The sequence below is a fragment of the Canis lupus genome, chromosome 11 (assembly GCF_003254725.2).
Source record: "Canis lupus dingo isolate Sandy chromosome 11, ASM325472v2, whole genome shotgun sequence".
NCBI classification, from domain to species: Eukaryota; Metazoa; Chordata; class Mammalia; order Carnivora; family Canidae; genus Canis; species Canis lupus.
Genome location: NC_064253.1, coordinates 66,077,199 through 66,093,287, shown reverse-complemented (window position 1 = coordinate 66,093,287; position 16,089 = coordinate 66,077,199). Strand labels below are relative to the sequence as shown.

The following is a 16,089-nucleotide window of genomic DNA, read 5'->3' as shown; positions in this document are numbered from 1 at the left end:
ATTTTATTTTGGCATATACAGTTTAAGCTCTAATGGTCAACATCACTTTATTCTAAATGGTCAGTTTTCTCAACATGAATTATGAAAAATATATCATTTCTCCTAATGACTTGAAGCAGTAGCAAAGCAACAATAATGAACCATACATAGCCAGCACTTGCCAGCTGCCTGCTGTGTCCTGGGCACAGTCCTGACACAACTTACCTCATTTATTTCTCACAATAACCCTATAAAGTGGGGACTATTATTATCATTCCCATGTTGCTAAATCAGTCCTCAATGAGGAAACTGAGGCACAGAATGGCTGAATCACTTGTCCAGAGTCCACAGTCAGGGTGTTCAAATACAGACTTGGACCACCTGACTTCGATATTTAAGCTTGGAAGTTATTTGATATACATGGGTTTGTTCCTATGCTATTTTGTTCCCATGTATTCATCCCTATGCTGATTCTGCACTGTTTTAATATCCAGTAATTTAAGTCACTCCTCTAATTTTTTTTCTCTGCTAATTTCTAGTTTACCCACAGCTCCTCCTTCCATCTTGTAGTGTGGCTTCTTTCTTCTGGTTACTAAAGGTAGCCAAACAATACAAGCCATGTTTTTTCTAGAAAGTCTCTTGACAACACTTTCTGAGGTAATGGGTTTTGCAGAGGTTTTTAGCAAGAACTGTATTCCATGGCTGCTTTTGCTGGTGCCAGCTACCCTGTTAGAGAATAGAACCAAACTGCACTTACCCCCGTCGTGGAGATGGAGCAGTGCCAATCAATACAACTTTATGCAACGATGGAAAGATTTTAAAGCTGTGTTGTCCAGAATGGTAGCAACAAGCCACATGTGGCTACTGGGCATTTGAAATGTGGATTTGAAATCGAGCACTTGAACTGGTATGATTGAGAAACTGAATTTTTAATTTAATTGGAACTTATTTATTTTTAATTTTTTTAAAAAAGATTTTATTTATTTATTCATGAGAGACACACAGAGACACAGGCAGAGGGAGAAGCAGGCTCCTCACAGGGAGCCCCATGTGGGACTTGATCCTAGGACCCCGGGACCACACTCTGAGCTGAAGACAGACGCTCAACCACTGAGCCACCCAGGCGCCCTAACTGGAACTGATTTAGATTTAACAGCCACACTGTGGCTAGTGGCTACTGTGTTAGTGCAGATTGGGTGATGGAAGACTTAGGTAGCAGCAGGCTCCCCTGCCAGCCCCCTTCTCAGATGTGCCTCGGCAGCCAGGGATGAGAGTCAACTGTGTTTCAAGGCCCTCAAGCCCAGGGGCTACTACTTTTTCTCTCAAGCCCCTCCTCCTTACCTAACAGATCTTTGCTCGTTTACTGTTTCAGCTCTTCCCAGGCAGTAGTGGATGGCCCAGAGGGCAGACTAACGTGTGCCTGGGGCATCAGTAAAAGGAGGGCACCGAAAAATGAAATGATTTGATATTCCGACAGTGACAATCACAGCAAATCATCTGGCAAAATTTGGACTTCGTTGCACTTCCTTACCATTCTTCCATGGCTTGGCTGTGTTTTGTTTTTGTTTTTAATTCTATACGTGCAGCATCAGCCCCCACGATCTTTGCAGGGTCTGATGGCACTATTGCACACAGACTTTTGTTCTTTTAAAGAAGAGCTTGAACAGCTATGGTCCGAGCTCCATCATCATCGGCCTATGCAGGAAAGGGCAGGGCCTGGCCCCCTAACTTCTGATGACCTGCTCTGCTGGAGACAGAGCTGGGCTCAGATCTGCCCTGGGAAAGCATGGTGTTGTGGTTAAAACCAAAGATGCTGGAACCAGACAACATGGGTTTGGATCCTGACTCTCTTGGTTCTCAGCTTGTGACCTTGGATAAGTTGCTGAACCACTCCATGCCTCGGTCCCTCATCTGTAAAATGGGAATAATAACAGCACTCAGTGTATTGTTATTACGCTGGGCACTATGATTGTAATACCTGGTTCTATTCTTATAGTACTCACTAGGTGGCTAGGAGAAGTCATGAGAACAGAGTTTGGCATATTGTAAGTGCTAAATAAGTTGATTGCAAATTAAAACGAGACCTTTGGTAGAGAACATGATGCTCTGATTCAGTCACTTGGCTGTTTTTTGGTTTATAGCAACTCAAGTGTGGGTGTTTTTTGGTTTATAACAAAGGATCTCCCTGGGGTTGGCCTATGATACACCCCAAATTAGAACACATGTATTTTAGAGAGCTTCTCCATCAGTTTTCTTACTTCATCCTCATGGCAACCTGCCAAGCGGAGCAGGGAGGTCCTCTCCTTGTTGGTGTGTTGGGAAAATGACATATCCTATCCGTCAGAGAGGATCTGTTTGCTGTGTTTGACCACTGGCGCTCCCTAATCATTTTCGGAGCAAAAATCCAAATGTTGTCAGGAGTTCTTCCTCAATGCAAAAGAAAGCTTCCCATAAACACTTTGAGGAGCAGTTAACTGGGAGAGGACCAGTACAAGCAGCACAGTCTGCTGTACTTATATGCACAACAAGATGAGCTATTTTATCCCTTGTAAGTTGAGTGTGGCCTGGTTTTCCATTTCCTTTTCAGAAATACCTGGGACTGTGCTTTCCTTACGCCCTGCACCCTCAGGGCTGACTCGGAGGACACAGAGGCACTCTGGGCATTCTTGGGATGGTTTGTGAAATGGGGCCAAGCCTTGGGTTAAAACGGAGTGAGCACAGGTGCACGTGTGCTGTGATTGCGTGCCGTGGGCTCAGTGTGTGGTTTTGTCCCGCAGACTCGTCATTCTTGCTGCAGCAGATGGTGGGCGTCGGGCTGGGATCCATGGCTGTTGTGATTATTCTCGCATTCCTCTCCTTCTCAGCCGTGTGGTATGTGAGACTGACATTTTTGAGAAATGAGTGGAACGGCGGAAGGATGGGGTTAGAGTCCTGAAGAACAGCTGGGATTGAGGAGGGTCAAGGGGGAGGTGAGGAGAGGTGGTCCTGGGCCCAGCCCTCAGCAGGTGAAAGGCCTGGGCAACTCTACACCTCAGGGCAGGGGCGGGGGGTGCCCTTCTGGTGCAGAAAACAAGCAGGATCAGTAATAGGTGCTCTGATGGCCCATGCTGTTTCCCATGAAGGTACGTGAGCTGCACGTACAGAGGCACCAAGGCAAAACCAAAGTGTGTCAATGATCTCTTTTCCTCCCCCACGTCTAGATCACAGACGGGCGCTACGTGAGCAGGATGCGCTGCTGCTGGGGCAGATGTTATGACAGCTTCTCAGGTGCCCGCCCACACAGAGGCCCCACGTGGCTTCCATCCAGGTGTGCGTGGGTCTGCAACTTTTTCCATTCCCAGCCTGGCTCCAGTTCTGGATTCAAGATGCTGACTATCCCTGTGGAACCACCCCTCTCAAGAGGAGGAAACTCTGGAATCGCTGACATCTTCTCTGCCTGCTACACAAGCAGTTCTGTGTCTGTGAACTTGGACCTTTGAGACACAACGTAACCTTGACCCCAGGCTACGGATCATATGGGCGGGAGCTTTGTCTTCCTCTGAGTGGGTCCTGATTGTCTGCTCTTCTGGACTTTTGAGTGCAAGAGAGTCTCTGCAACTTCCTTTGCAGCATCTCTGAGCTAATTTGGAATCCATCTTTTTACGATGAGCAATGAGATGGACTTAAGTTTGAGCTGGAATTTGCCTTTATAAAGGAGGTCATTGAAAAGGATAGAGATCATTGACGTAGGCAACCTGCCCAACGTTTTAGAAGCAACCCCTTTCCTACAATTAATTGACATCCTAACAGACAGTATGCTAAGCTGGCCACTCCGGTAAGTTCCCTGCAATGCCTCTTAGGCAGCATGGCTTTGATACGGATCCATTGGTCTGACAGGTATTCAAAAGCCATAAGTTTTCATTCCAATAAAAACATGCTGTTAATTTAGGTGGTTTCTCTCTTCCACACGACCATTTATAGCAGTCTTGGCTAACTTTTTTTATAACCCTCTCTTAAAAACGCCCCGTGTCTTCCCTTTAGATGGGATGTTCATATAACGGTGGGCTGAAACACCGTCAAGCCCAAGGCCAGAGTCTGTGTGTTCACAGGGAAGGGGGAAGATGTGAGTGACCTGATCTCCCCCTTTACCTACAACCGCAGTAACGATGACTGTTACTTTTTCAGGAACCATGACATGTTAGATGTAAGGAGCCCTGGGGCTGCTGTCAACTTGCTCAATTTACAGATGGAGTGAATTAGATTTGATTTTTAAAGCCTCAGTCAGTGTTCTTTACCTTTCTTCCCTGATGGCATAACTCCAAGGCTCAGTAAAAAACGAATGGAGCAGAGGCATGTGGCTTTCCTAAGTGACAATAGTATTCTCCTCCCTTCCCTCTTTTTCTAGGCCTGGAGAATGAAAAGCACGGGGGAGGAGAATGGGGCACAGTTATATTTTACAGCCTTGGGGCCCAGTATATTTGAACGTGGCTCTGGAATTATGTAGGGCTGCAGTCCCAAGGGAAAGGGGTGATGTTCCTGACGGGTTGGGCTGGTGTGTCCTCTCTCCCCTAAATTCCTGGGTGTCACATCCAAGTGATCTGGGCTTATGGGCAGATGTGGAAAGGAGAGGAACGATGGAAACTGGTGGGAACTATGAGGCTGCCTTGCCCTGGGAGACCAGGCTCGAAGTCTATCCCCTCAACTGGGAAGAGTGAGAGAGAGGGAAGTGATGTCCTGCCACTCGGGTGTCAGTGACAGCTGCCGGCCCTGGTCCTGTCAGCACTAGGCAGTATTAGGAATAATTGTCCTTTGTCCTCTGAGGTACTACCTTGGACTACAACCTAGGATCAGCATTTAGAACCTTTCGGGCTCTCATCTGAGGTGGCTGACAGAGAAGAGTTGTCAAAAGACTAATACAAATAGTTTTCCACTTTTAATTTTTACGTGCAACTATTCAAACTGTTTCACAGACTTTGAATGACATTTGGCATCATTACAAATTACCGTGGTTAGTGTAGGGTAGGGTCCCTGATGAGCAAGGATTTCCCCGAAAGCCTCCTCTATGCAAAGAGAGAATCTGAACTCCCATTATTATTCTTATTTTCCTGGTTCTGTAAACACAAGATGTTTCTGCAGCCCCCTTAACTTCCAGCTCCAGACCGAGCTGCCAAAGAAGTGACTGTGGTCCACAGGGGAGCCCGGCAAAAATTGTCACTCAAAGGAAGAAATCCCACTTGCTTAGTATCAGAAGTTTCTGGTTAAAACAACTAAGTATTAAGTAAAATATTAGGTAAAATGTACTTCTGGGTACAGTGCAGAAGTGTAAAACAGTTTATGAAAGAAGAATAAAATAACCAAAAAACACCCATGGACTTTTCCCCTGCCTCTAAATGTTCCAGACAATAGGCCAGAGTTGCTCGGGAGTATTAACAGAAGCAGGCACTGAGCATTGGCGGAAAGGATGTACCATCTCCCTGCGGCTCTCATCATTTTCTGATAAACATGAGGGCAGCTAGGAGTTCTCTAAGTTCGCCTAGTAGCTTTGCCACCATACTGTTCTTTGTGTCCCAAGCAGACTCTGGGTAAGGTGGGGAGGGCATCTCAGGAGGCCGGTAGTGGGCCTTCCGGGGGGACACAGGGTCTGGCTGTCCAAGGACCGGTCAGGCCGACTCAGAGTTGGGTCTGAGTGTCACTAAAGAAATCTGGGTCCAGGCTGGGGATGGAGGAAGGATCTTTCTCTTATTAACTGTCTTGGAGACAGTGTGTAGAGGTGAGCACTACGACCCAGTTGTGAGTCCCCTTCTAGATGAGGAATCAAAATTGGGCTTGCCCAGCTATGGAGCAGATTGTTCTGTGGCTGGAGTGTGTGTGTGTGTGTGTGTGTGTGTGTGTGTGCGCGCGCGCGCGCGCATGCTCCTGTAGTTTTGATTTATCTCCACTGGAGTTTTTGTTTATACACATTCTTCCATTCCATCCTCACAATACTTGTGTATGGTGGGAAGGTCAGGGGTTACCATTTTTTTCCCACTTTAGAATGGAGAAATGGGTTCAGACAGCTGTGCGACCTGAACTGTGGGGCTGAGCCTTCTTGTTGCAGTCTAGTCCATTCCTAGGATTGGCCAGGCCTTGAGCTAACCTTTGGACAACAGCTCTTTTGGTTTTGGGGAGAGTCAGGTCTTTGCATTTCCAAATATATATATATATTTTAACCTTAACTACTAACTATAACTTAGCTACTATAGCAGAGGCCTTTTTATATCTATCTTTTCACTATAAGGTATCTCCCCACTCACCCCGCCCACATCACTTTTAGAAGGAGACACAAACCACCAAACAGACAGAGGTTAATTAGGGGAAATAGGTAGTAGTCGGTCTCTGACTCAAGACCTGAAATTGTAGCTGGGCACTTAACCAAGACCAGAGCAAAAGTGACTATCTTGCAGTTCCACATTAGCTTGGAATCAAGTTAATGTTTAAATTGATTTTAAAGGAAGTAAAAAAGAATCCGCAGTGCCCCCCTTTTTATTGCTGACCTCACATTCGGATTTTCTTTTTTTCTTTTTAAATATTTATTTATTTATCCATGAGAGATACAGAGAGAGAGGCAGAGACACAGGCAGAGGGAGGGAGAAGCAGGCTCCATGTAGGGAGCCTGATGCAGGACTCGATCCCGGATCCCAGGATCACGCCCTGAGCCAAAGGCAGACGCTCAACCGCTGAGCCACCCAGATGTCCCACATTCGGATTTTCTAAGCCTTCTATTTTTCCATTCTTTTCATCTAGGAGAAAACCGGTACTAGTAGCAGTAGTCAATCAAATAGTGTTCTAGGGGCCTTTTGCCTACCACGACCATTGTCACTGAATGAAGTGCAGGATTTGGGAAAGGAGAGGGGGTGTGGCTTTTTCTGTACCCAGGTTCGTGGGCGGGTGATTCATTGAAGCAAGTCAATTAAAAAAGCAGTGCGCTCATTGTCAGAGAGAGAGGAAGAGAATGAATGAATCATTTTGGTGATGCGTTTGCATGCACCTGTATCTATACCCATACTTTTTGGGCACCACTCAGGGTTACCAAAAGGGGGTCAAACTACACATGTCATTTTGTAAATGATTGTTTCTTTCCTTCCTGGGCACATTTTTTTTTATGTCAATAGTGACTAAATTACAAGTTTGTGCCATAGATTTTTTTTTTTAACCTGTACTCTTCTGGGCATTGCACATTTAGAATATTTCCAGATGTTTACTATCCTTATGTAATTTGTGTAATTGTATGTAATTGTCATTTAGACTAAATTCCTAGGAATGAAATTGAAAATGATATACATTTTGTGTTTACTACCTATCGTCAGAGGAACCTCAACAGGAGGTTTACACCAGTTTACACTCTCCCCAGCTGAAAGCCTCAGCACCACTGGGCACTGTTGCCGTGTTTCATCTTGACTAATCTGATGGGTGAAAAATGAGGATTCAGTGTTTTATCTGCATATCTCTATTTTTGCACGTGGATTGACCATTTGTAATTCTGTCTTGGCAAATTGCCTTTTTTCTCAGTACTTGGCTTGTCTTTTATAAATATGAAAAGCTCTTTTGTTTCATAGTAATTTTTTTTCCTAGCTGTGGTATATTTTGTAAACAAATTTTCCAGTTTATCATTTCCCTTTTGACCTTGTTTGTGTCATACATTGCCACAGAAAAACTTTATAGAGTCAAATTTATCCATCTTTTCCGTATATATTTTGCCTTTGGTGCCATGCTTAGAGGGACCTTCCAATCTCAAGGTAACATAATTCAGCAATTTAAAAAAACATTCGAATCTTTAATCCATCTGAAATTTATTTTAGTATAAGGTGTGAGGTTCAGGGAATTTTTTTTTTGTAAGTTGCTAAATCGGTTAGCCAGTTTTCCTATTAATATTCATTGACTTTTCCCCCCTGTGATTTGAATTATATACTGAATCATATACCAAAGTCTATTTCTGAACATTCTCCTTTGTTCTACTGATCTATTTCTGTGCCAATACCACCTGCTGTAACTTTAAAATAGGGTTTTTCCTAACAAGTAAAAGTAAGTTACCACTCTTTCTGTTAATTTTGATTATTCTCAGCTTTTATTATATACTTATTCATGGATACTTATTTATTGTACATAAGCTAAAGAATTATTTGATCAGTCTCTCCCTCAGATCTTAACATTTTGGGGTGGGGGTGGAGGATGTGTTAAACAAAGAGTGCTCCCATCCCGCAATACAGTATGCATCTCCATTTCATTTTTTTGTGTATGTCCCTCTCAGAATATTCTAGTTTTCAATTTACAAGGTAGCATATGCTTATTTTTATTATGTCTAGGTATTTTTTTAGATTTTATTTATTTATTCATGAGAGACACAGAGAGAGGCAGAGACATAGGCAGAGGGAGAAGCAGGCTCCCTGTGGGAGCCATGGGGTCACGACCTGAGCTGAAGGGGGATGCTCAACCACTGAGCCACCCAGGAACCCCATGTCTAGGTATTTTATATTTTATTCTCCTGGACTCTTGAGTCACGACTCTAGCTCCTACCCTGAAAGTGCCTCCCACACCCTCCCACTGCTGGCATTACTGGAGTCCTCTTGCCCTGGATATCTGTCCTTTTTTGGGAAAAGTCACATCAAGGTGGTTCCTCCAACATAATTACTTTCCAAGGTCTCTACTGGACTCGTGGAAACTCACAGATCCTTGCCATGCCAAATGGAGGACTGCCTGGCCTCACAGCTAGCTCCAGCCACAGACTCGCTTTCTTACTCATTTGACCCTCTCCTCCCGCCAGTGAAAGCATAGCTTGCTTCCAGCATGGCCCCCACTCTTGTCCTGCTGTCTGGCCCAACAGCCTTAGCTTCTGGACTCTTGAGTTTCTTCTCCTTGGAATCAACTGCCAGGCCAGTCTTTCCAAAGCTTTAGGGTATGCAAGTCAGATTCTCTGAGTGTGGGGTTCCCTTGAAGCTTCTCTTTCCAGGCTTGCCCGGAGGAAAGCTCCCTCACTCCCTGCCACTGTGGTTGGGGATAGAAAATGCTCAGCTCACCAATGGCTTCCTCCAAAGAATTTCTTTCTTTTGACCTTTCCCACTTTATATCCTGGATTTGGGGCTAAGGGCCACAAGACTATTGGAAAAACCTCATTTTTAGAAGATGGAGGTCCTTGCAACCTACTATTTTCAGGTGTTTGGAACTTTGGTCAAAACAGAACGGTTTGGGGTCAAGGGATATGAAAATGTAGCTCATAGAGAAAGAAATGCAAATGGCTCTTCAACATTGAAAAAAAGATGCTCAACCTCACTTTTAAGAAAAATGCAAATTAGTAAGGTATCATTTCTCACCTGTCAATTTGAGGGAAATCCAGAGGTTTAACAACACACTCTCTTATGAGGCTGGGGGGAAGCGGGCACCCAAGCCTGCTAGTGAGGGTACAGAATGGTACAATCTCTGTGGAAAGGAAGAGAACCTGGCGATACTTACATTGCCTTTGCCTGGGTACCCTTGTGCTACAACCCCAGCTGTCCTGTTCCCTGTGGGTTCACCTGCACGTGTTCAAAATGACCCAGTACAGGGTTATCCACCGTGACATAGTTTTATAGTCACAAAAGCTGAGAAATGACCCACATGCCCCTCAGGAGGAAACTAAATGAACTATGATAACCTCCATGTAACCGTGGAATACCATGCAGCCATGAAAAAGGAATGAGGAAGCGCTCTGGGCACCAATGTGGAGAGATCCTAAGATGTGTTGTTTTGGGTAGATGATATTCTATATTTTGTGTAAGAAAGAGGGGGAATGAAAATACATATTCAATTTTACGTGAAGAAACACTGGAATAATAATGAATTAATGCAAATGGTTACAAATAGAGCAAGGGAGAATGGAGTGGGGGTGGACATGGTGAAGGTGAGTCTTTCGGATGTTCAGCTTCTCATTTTTTTAATTTTAAACCTGTGACTGTATTGCTATTCAAAGGCATAAAAATAAAGTTTCATAAGAAAAAGTGTTCTCTTTAATTTCCAGTTACATGTGTCAAGGCAAAACCTGATGGGTACGGCCTGGCTTCCTTCTCAGCCTAATCCAAGACATTTAGGGTTTGGGTAGGATTAATTTAGCTCCTTATTCCAAAATTGGTAGAGCGTCCAGTGCTGTCTTTTACAATTTCTGCAAATTCTGTGAGGGAGGAACGGCACATGGGTTATATTCCTGGGACCCTAGAGCCTAGAAACTAGAATCCTAGTTTCTGCTTCCTCTGAACTGATTCGGTGGATGGATCATCTCACTCTCCTGTATGGGGTCCCTGTTCCACCCCCACTCACCCACCTGTAGAACTTGGCTCCTTTCCATGATTCCCACTCAAAGTCTTGGTAAGGAATTTGGGCGTTTAGATAATGTGAATAGAGAGTGTATCACTTTCCAGTTGATGTTATAACCAACCTCCACAAACTTGGTGGCTTACAGCCACACACATTTATTATTTTACAGTTCTGGGAGTCACAAGTCTGTCATGAGTCTCTCTGGGCTAACGTCAACATATTGGCAGAACTGTGATGCTTCTGGAAGCTCTTGAGAGAATACATTTCTTTGCCTTTTCCAGCTCCTAGAAGCTGCCTACATTCCTTAGATGTGGCCTCTCCTTCATCTTCAAAGCCAGTGGCATCTTCCCATCACGTTCTGACTCTGTCTACCCATCCCTTCTTTCACATATAAGGATCCTTGTGATTACATTGGGCCTGCCTGGAAAATCCAGGATTATCTCCTGACCTCAAGATTTTTTAAAAATTTTTACTTATTTTATTTGACAGAGAAAGAGAGAGACAGCTAGTACAAGTAGGGGAAGCCACAGAGGGAGAGGGAGCCTGATGCAGGGTTTGATCCCAGGACCCCGGGATCATGACCTGAGCCAAAGGCAGATGATGCTTAATCGACTGAGCCACCCAGGCACCCCTCCCTACCTCAAGATTCTTAATTGCATCTATAATGTTTCTTTTGCTGTGGAAGGTACCATAGTCACAGCTTCTGGTACGTGGACATCTTTGGTGACCCTTATTCTTTCCACAACAGAGAGTATTATATTTCAGATATGCAGACAATTACAAGTGGATATTAGTTATCCCTGTTATTCAGAGTTCTCTTCCTTTCCCATCTTCATTCTTTATTGAACTTCCTAAATTCCTGAAATACAGAACAATTTACCTGTGTCTTTTTTTTTTTTTTTTTGGCTCATCTATGCTGTAACCATCCACCTTTACCCAAATAGTTTACCAAAGTGTTGTTGTTACCAAAGTATTATTTAATTTTTAAAGGATTGATTTATTTATTTTAGAGAGAATGTTGAGGGGGAGGAGCAAAGAGAGAGGGAGAGAACCTCAAGCAGACTCCCTACTGACCACAGAGCCCGATGTGGGGCTTGAGCTCACGATCCTCAGATCATGACTGGAGGCAAAACCAAGAGTTGGGCTTAACCAACTGAGTCACCCAGGTGCCCCACCAGAGTATTATTTTTAAAAAAATATTTTTTCCTACTTAATTCTGTTGCAAGCTGTTAACTTAAATTTGATATTTTTGGCCTTCTGGAAATTTCACAAAGCTTCTTATTATTGAGTGTATTTTTCCTTGTTACACAGTAGTGATGCAGTGATTTTTCTTACAAGTTTTTTTTGTGACTCTTTGGTCGCGTGATTGTGGGAGACAACTAGGAACTAGATGGTGAACTATTTGTGAGAGAAGTATAGCAAAGACCACATACGCTTTTAGCCATGTATGAGTTTTCTATTTGCTCTGTAACAAATGACCACAAATGTAGTGGCTTAAAACAGTCCACATTTATTCCCCCCTGGTTTCTTTCTTTTTTAAAAAAAGATTTTATTTATTTATTCATGAGAAACAGAGAGACAGAGACACAGGCAGAGGGAGAAGCAGGCTCCCTGCAGGGAGCCCAACGTGGGACTCGATCCCAGGTCTCCAGGATCACGCCCTGAGCCAAAGGTGGCTCTAAACCACTGAGCCACCCAGGCTGCCCTCCCGCCCCCCGGTTTCTATGGGTCAGAATCTGGGGTTAGTTTAGTTGGATTCTCTGCCCAGGGTATCCCAAGTCCACAGTGGAGGTATTGGCTAGGGTGCATTTTCATCTGGAGTTTCGACTGAGGAGGATTTCTCTTCTGTGCTTATTTAGATTGTTGGCAGTGTTCATTTCCTTGTGGTTGTATGGCAGGGGGTCCCAACACTTTGCTGGCTGGTGGCTCAGGTCCTGGATGCCACCTACAGTTCCTCCAGGCCAACTGCATTTGTCTACTTTGTGGGCTTCCTGGACACACTGCCTAATTTGTCAAGCCAGCAAGGAGCATCTATGACTGCAGGGAGGGCACAGTCTCTTCTAAGTGAGGCCCACCCAAGACAACTGAAAATCAACTAATTGGGAACCTTAATTACATCTGCAAAATCCTTTCACCTTTGCTGTGTTCTACCGGTTAGAAAGAAGTCCCATGGGGTGGAGGAGGGTGGGGTAGAGGAGGGGAATATTGTAGAGGCTGTGAACACTAGGGGGCAGGGATTACCTGCCATCTTGGAATTCTGCGAACTGCAAATTGCTAACAAAAAAGATCAATTATGAACTTTAAACTTCACCACAGTATTGCCTGGGACCTTCTGATGAGGCTATTTGACTTTATGGCAAAACCTTGGGGCATAATTCTATTTTCTCTAGGTGGAGGTGCCAAGGCTGCCAGGAGTAGAAAGGACCAATGGCCCAGGGGAGGAAAGCAGCTGGGTCTTTACGGCTGCTTTCTCACCTGTGCCTGAATGCACTCAGTTGAGTGAAGCACAGAGCTTTGGCGGAGGGAAAGGGCACCATTTCTCTGGGCCCATGGGCAGGTGTCGCATCTCCTAGCCTTTGGGTTAGCAGGATTCAGGGTTTGTGAGCTTGGCCTGAAAAAGTCTATTTCTGCCAAACTTGAGAGAGGTAGTGTGTGGCCCTGGAGGGTTAGGCCTCTCCTACAGTCCCTGGAAGTGGCCATCCTGAGTCTTGGTGGGCAGGCAAGGTAAGGCAACACTGACCAGACCCAAGGCTTCCAGAGGGTGGTGAGAGCTCTAGGGAGCAGAGCTGGAGGGCACAAGGGTCATCCCCAGCGCCCAGCCCTTCCCTTGGCCAAGGACTTGGCAGTAGGAGTGTGTGGCCCAGAGTGGCTGGGGCCGAGGGAAAAGCAGTGACAGCTCTTAGCCACCAGCTGTTACTCCCTGTGTTCAAAGTGCCTCCCAGGGAAGAGTGGACCCAAGAACCTGAAAGAAGCCTGGGTTCCAGGAGCCAAGGGAACTTGGCATCTTTGGAGGGGGGGGCAATAACTGTGGCTTGGGGTCTCATAGAGCACCGGGGCATCCAGGGCCCTCCGTGGGCAGGGGCTCTGGCGTGCGGGTGGCGGTCAGGGACACCGGGAGGCTCGCCACCGGGCGCCTTCTGGTTTAGGAGGGCAGCGCCGGGCCAGGGTGGTTGTTACGCAGCCTGGGAAGGGGCAGCGGCCGGGCAGTTGCGAGCCCTGAACTGTGCACACTGCGCTTAGTGGGGGGTGGGGGGGCACCCCTCCAGCGTGGCCCAGGGCCGAGGCCGGGCTCTGTCCGCGTGGCCGCCTGGGACCTGCCTTCATCCACGTCCTCGCTGGATTGCTCTTGGAAGGTTAATACGTCGTCATCCGGGCTGCCTAGGCGTCTGAGTTGGTGCATCTGCAGCAGTTTGCTGGCACCTGGGAGTGCAGCGGTGGAGCGTCTGCCTTTAGCTCAGGGCGTGACCCCGGGATCCTGGGATCAAGTCCTGCATCAGGTTCCCCACGGGGAGCCTGCTTCTCCCTCTGCCTGTGTCTCTGTGTCTCTTAGGAATAAATAAATAAAATCTTTAAAAAAGAAAGAAAGAAGAAAGAAAGAAAGAAAGAAAGAAAGAAAGAAAGAAAGAAAGAAAGAAAGAAAGAAAGAAGGAAAGAGAAAGAAAGAGAAAGAAAGAAGAAAAAGAAAGAAAGAAAGAAAGAAAGAAGAGAAAGAAAAAAAGAAAGAAAAGGAAAAGAAAGAAAGAAAGAAAGAAAGAAAGAAAGAAAGAAAGAAAGAAAGAAAGAAAGAAAAAAGAAAGAAAGAAAGATCACATGGGGACTGCAGGACCTCGGCGGAGGTAAAGGACCTGCCAGCGTTGATGTCCTGAGACTGCGTGTCTGCCTCCGGCGGTAACAGCCACTTGCCTCCATCTCCCCGCATTTCTGCAGCCCCATTTCTGGGGCTCCCTCGCCCTCCGCCTGCAGGCTGCTGCTGCACACCCCTGCAGCTCCGGGGGGCGCCCCTTGAGGCGCCTGGGGTGGGCCGCGGAGCTGGAGCCCACAGTGGAGAGACGGGCGGGAGGGTCCCCATGAGAGCCGAGCCCAGAAAGGCCAAGGCCTATCACCGAGAGAGAGGACCGAGCCCCACTTTTGGAGGGCAGGAAGCAGTCTGCCTTCCTGAAGGCCGCCCACAGCTGAACAGCCTCGGGGCTTGGCCTGGAGTGCGGTCCGTATGCAGCAGTCTGTGCAGCGGTCTGTATGCACTGGCCTGTATGCAGTGGTCTGTGTGCACCGTACCGCTGGCTTGGCTCTCTAAGGTTGACCAGTTCCCCCATCGTGGGGCGCCAGCTGGCCCCTTGTTCCCCGTGCAGCTGGCATCAGCTTGGTCACCCCGGCCATCGCCCTTAATCCCTGGGACTTGACTGGTTTCCCAAGAACGCAGGGCTCATAGTACCTCTTGTCTCCACTGCGAGTGAGCCTGCATTTTAGGAACCTCTGATAACGTTTCCAAACGGACTTTTTTGTTTGTTTTTTTCCTGTAGGGCTTCTGCTTTGCATAATCGCTTGCTTGGTCAAGCACCATGCTGCATGGGATAAACCCGAAGTAAAGGAAGTTGTTTGAAAGGAGCAGCAGGGACAAGAATTCGTCTTGAGCAGAAGTTTAGCGAGTGAGATGAGAGCCTGAGACTTGAGTCCAAAGGAGAGGGAGACCAGCTCTGCCCCTTCCAAGCGTTTCACCAGAGAAGCTCCAAAATTCCCTGATCTCGGTGGATTCCCAGCTAATCCTGAGGAGGCTCCTCGCCCGACATTCTAAGGGAGTGGTGATATGTCCCTGGAGTCATTTATATCTATTTTTATAAGACTTACAGGGAATGCTTATTGTGAAAGGAAACTTTTTTTTTAAACCATTACACAAAGGGATGGGGTTTGGTGCACAGTGAAAGAAATCATAGCTTAAGTTAGTCTAAGCCTGTGTTTTGGGAATGCTCCAAATAGTAAGGCCACATACTCTAAGACCAAAGTGTGGAGATTATGATAAATTTTTTTTTTATTCCCAGGAATAAACTTGCTGAGTCACCACAGGTTTTTGGTTGGTTGGTTTGTTGGTTGGTTGGTTGGTTTTTAGCTTCATGAATGTCATTGTCCAGTTGGCTTGGAGTGCTCTGGGTCCACCCTCAAGCCCACCTTTACAGCCCGTGTGGCATTTGGAGGCATGCATACTGGCGATCTCCTCCCTGCTAAGTATAAAGCTGTGGTGGCTGTTTCAAATTACTGGGGAGTGATGGGTTATTAGGGAAGGGGGGGAATAAATGTCTAACCGTGTGGGCAAAACTTGTGTGCAATAAACATGGCTAACAAACGACTTAAGAGGCCTACTATGTGAAAGTCTTAATCATCAGTAAGAAAACCTGCAAGGGGAAAAAATGATCAGACGGTTCATAAGCCTGCTGATGTTTTTCTCTGGAGGTCATACATGTATTTTAGTTTTTCTCGCACTTCCAAAAACAGAGCCACCAATGAAGAACCTGAGAACACTGGAATAGGAAGCCAGGTGAACATCAGACGGCTGACTGAGCTTTTCACTATCTAAAGGTGAGGTGTGGTTTCTATCCTGGCTCACACAGTGTGTATCTTCAATTTGTATATTCCCTGATATTATTATTATTTTTTAAAGATTTTATTTATTTATTCATGAGAGACACAGAGACATAGGCAGAGGCAGAAGCAGGCTCCCTGCAGGGAACCCAATGAGGGACTCAGTCCCAGGACCCCGGCATCACTACCTGAGCTGAAGGCAGACACTCAATCACTGAGTCACCGAGGTGCCCC

The 16,089-nt window shown here is 46.0% G+C and overlaps 1 protein-coding gene across 22 annotated transcripts in view; it reads left to right on the top strand.

The window, feature by feature from the left end:
• The window catches only part of SUSD1 (sushi domain containing 1), a 165,543-nt gene that overhangs the window by 132,337 nt on the left and 17,117 nt on the right, over positions 1–16,089 (top strand). For 4 of the 22 annotated variants that reach the window (XM_049091897.1, XM_049091896.1, XM_049091895.1 and 1 more), the window contains 2 exons: positions 2,757–2,850; positions 3,180–3,936. In XM_049091897.1, coding sequence (XP_048947854.1) covers positions 2,757–2,850; positions 3,180–3,458 — 373 coding nt within the window. In that variant the 3' untranslated portion in view covers positions 3,459–3,936. Of the gene's footprint in view, positions 1–2,756; positions 2,851–3,179; positions 3,937–14,801; positions 15,623–15,768; positions 15,788–16,089 lie in introns of those variants that run through there. The other 18 variants (XR_007401013.1, XR_007401012.1, XR_007401011.1 and 15 more) reach the window with 10 other exon arrangements.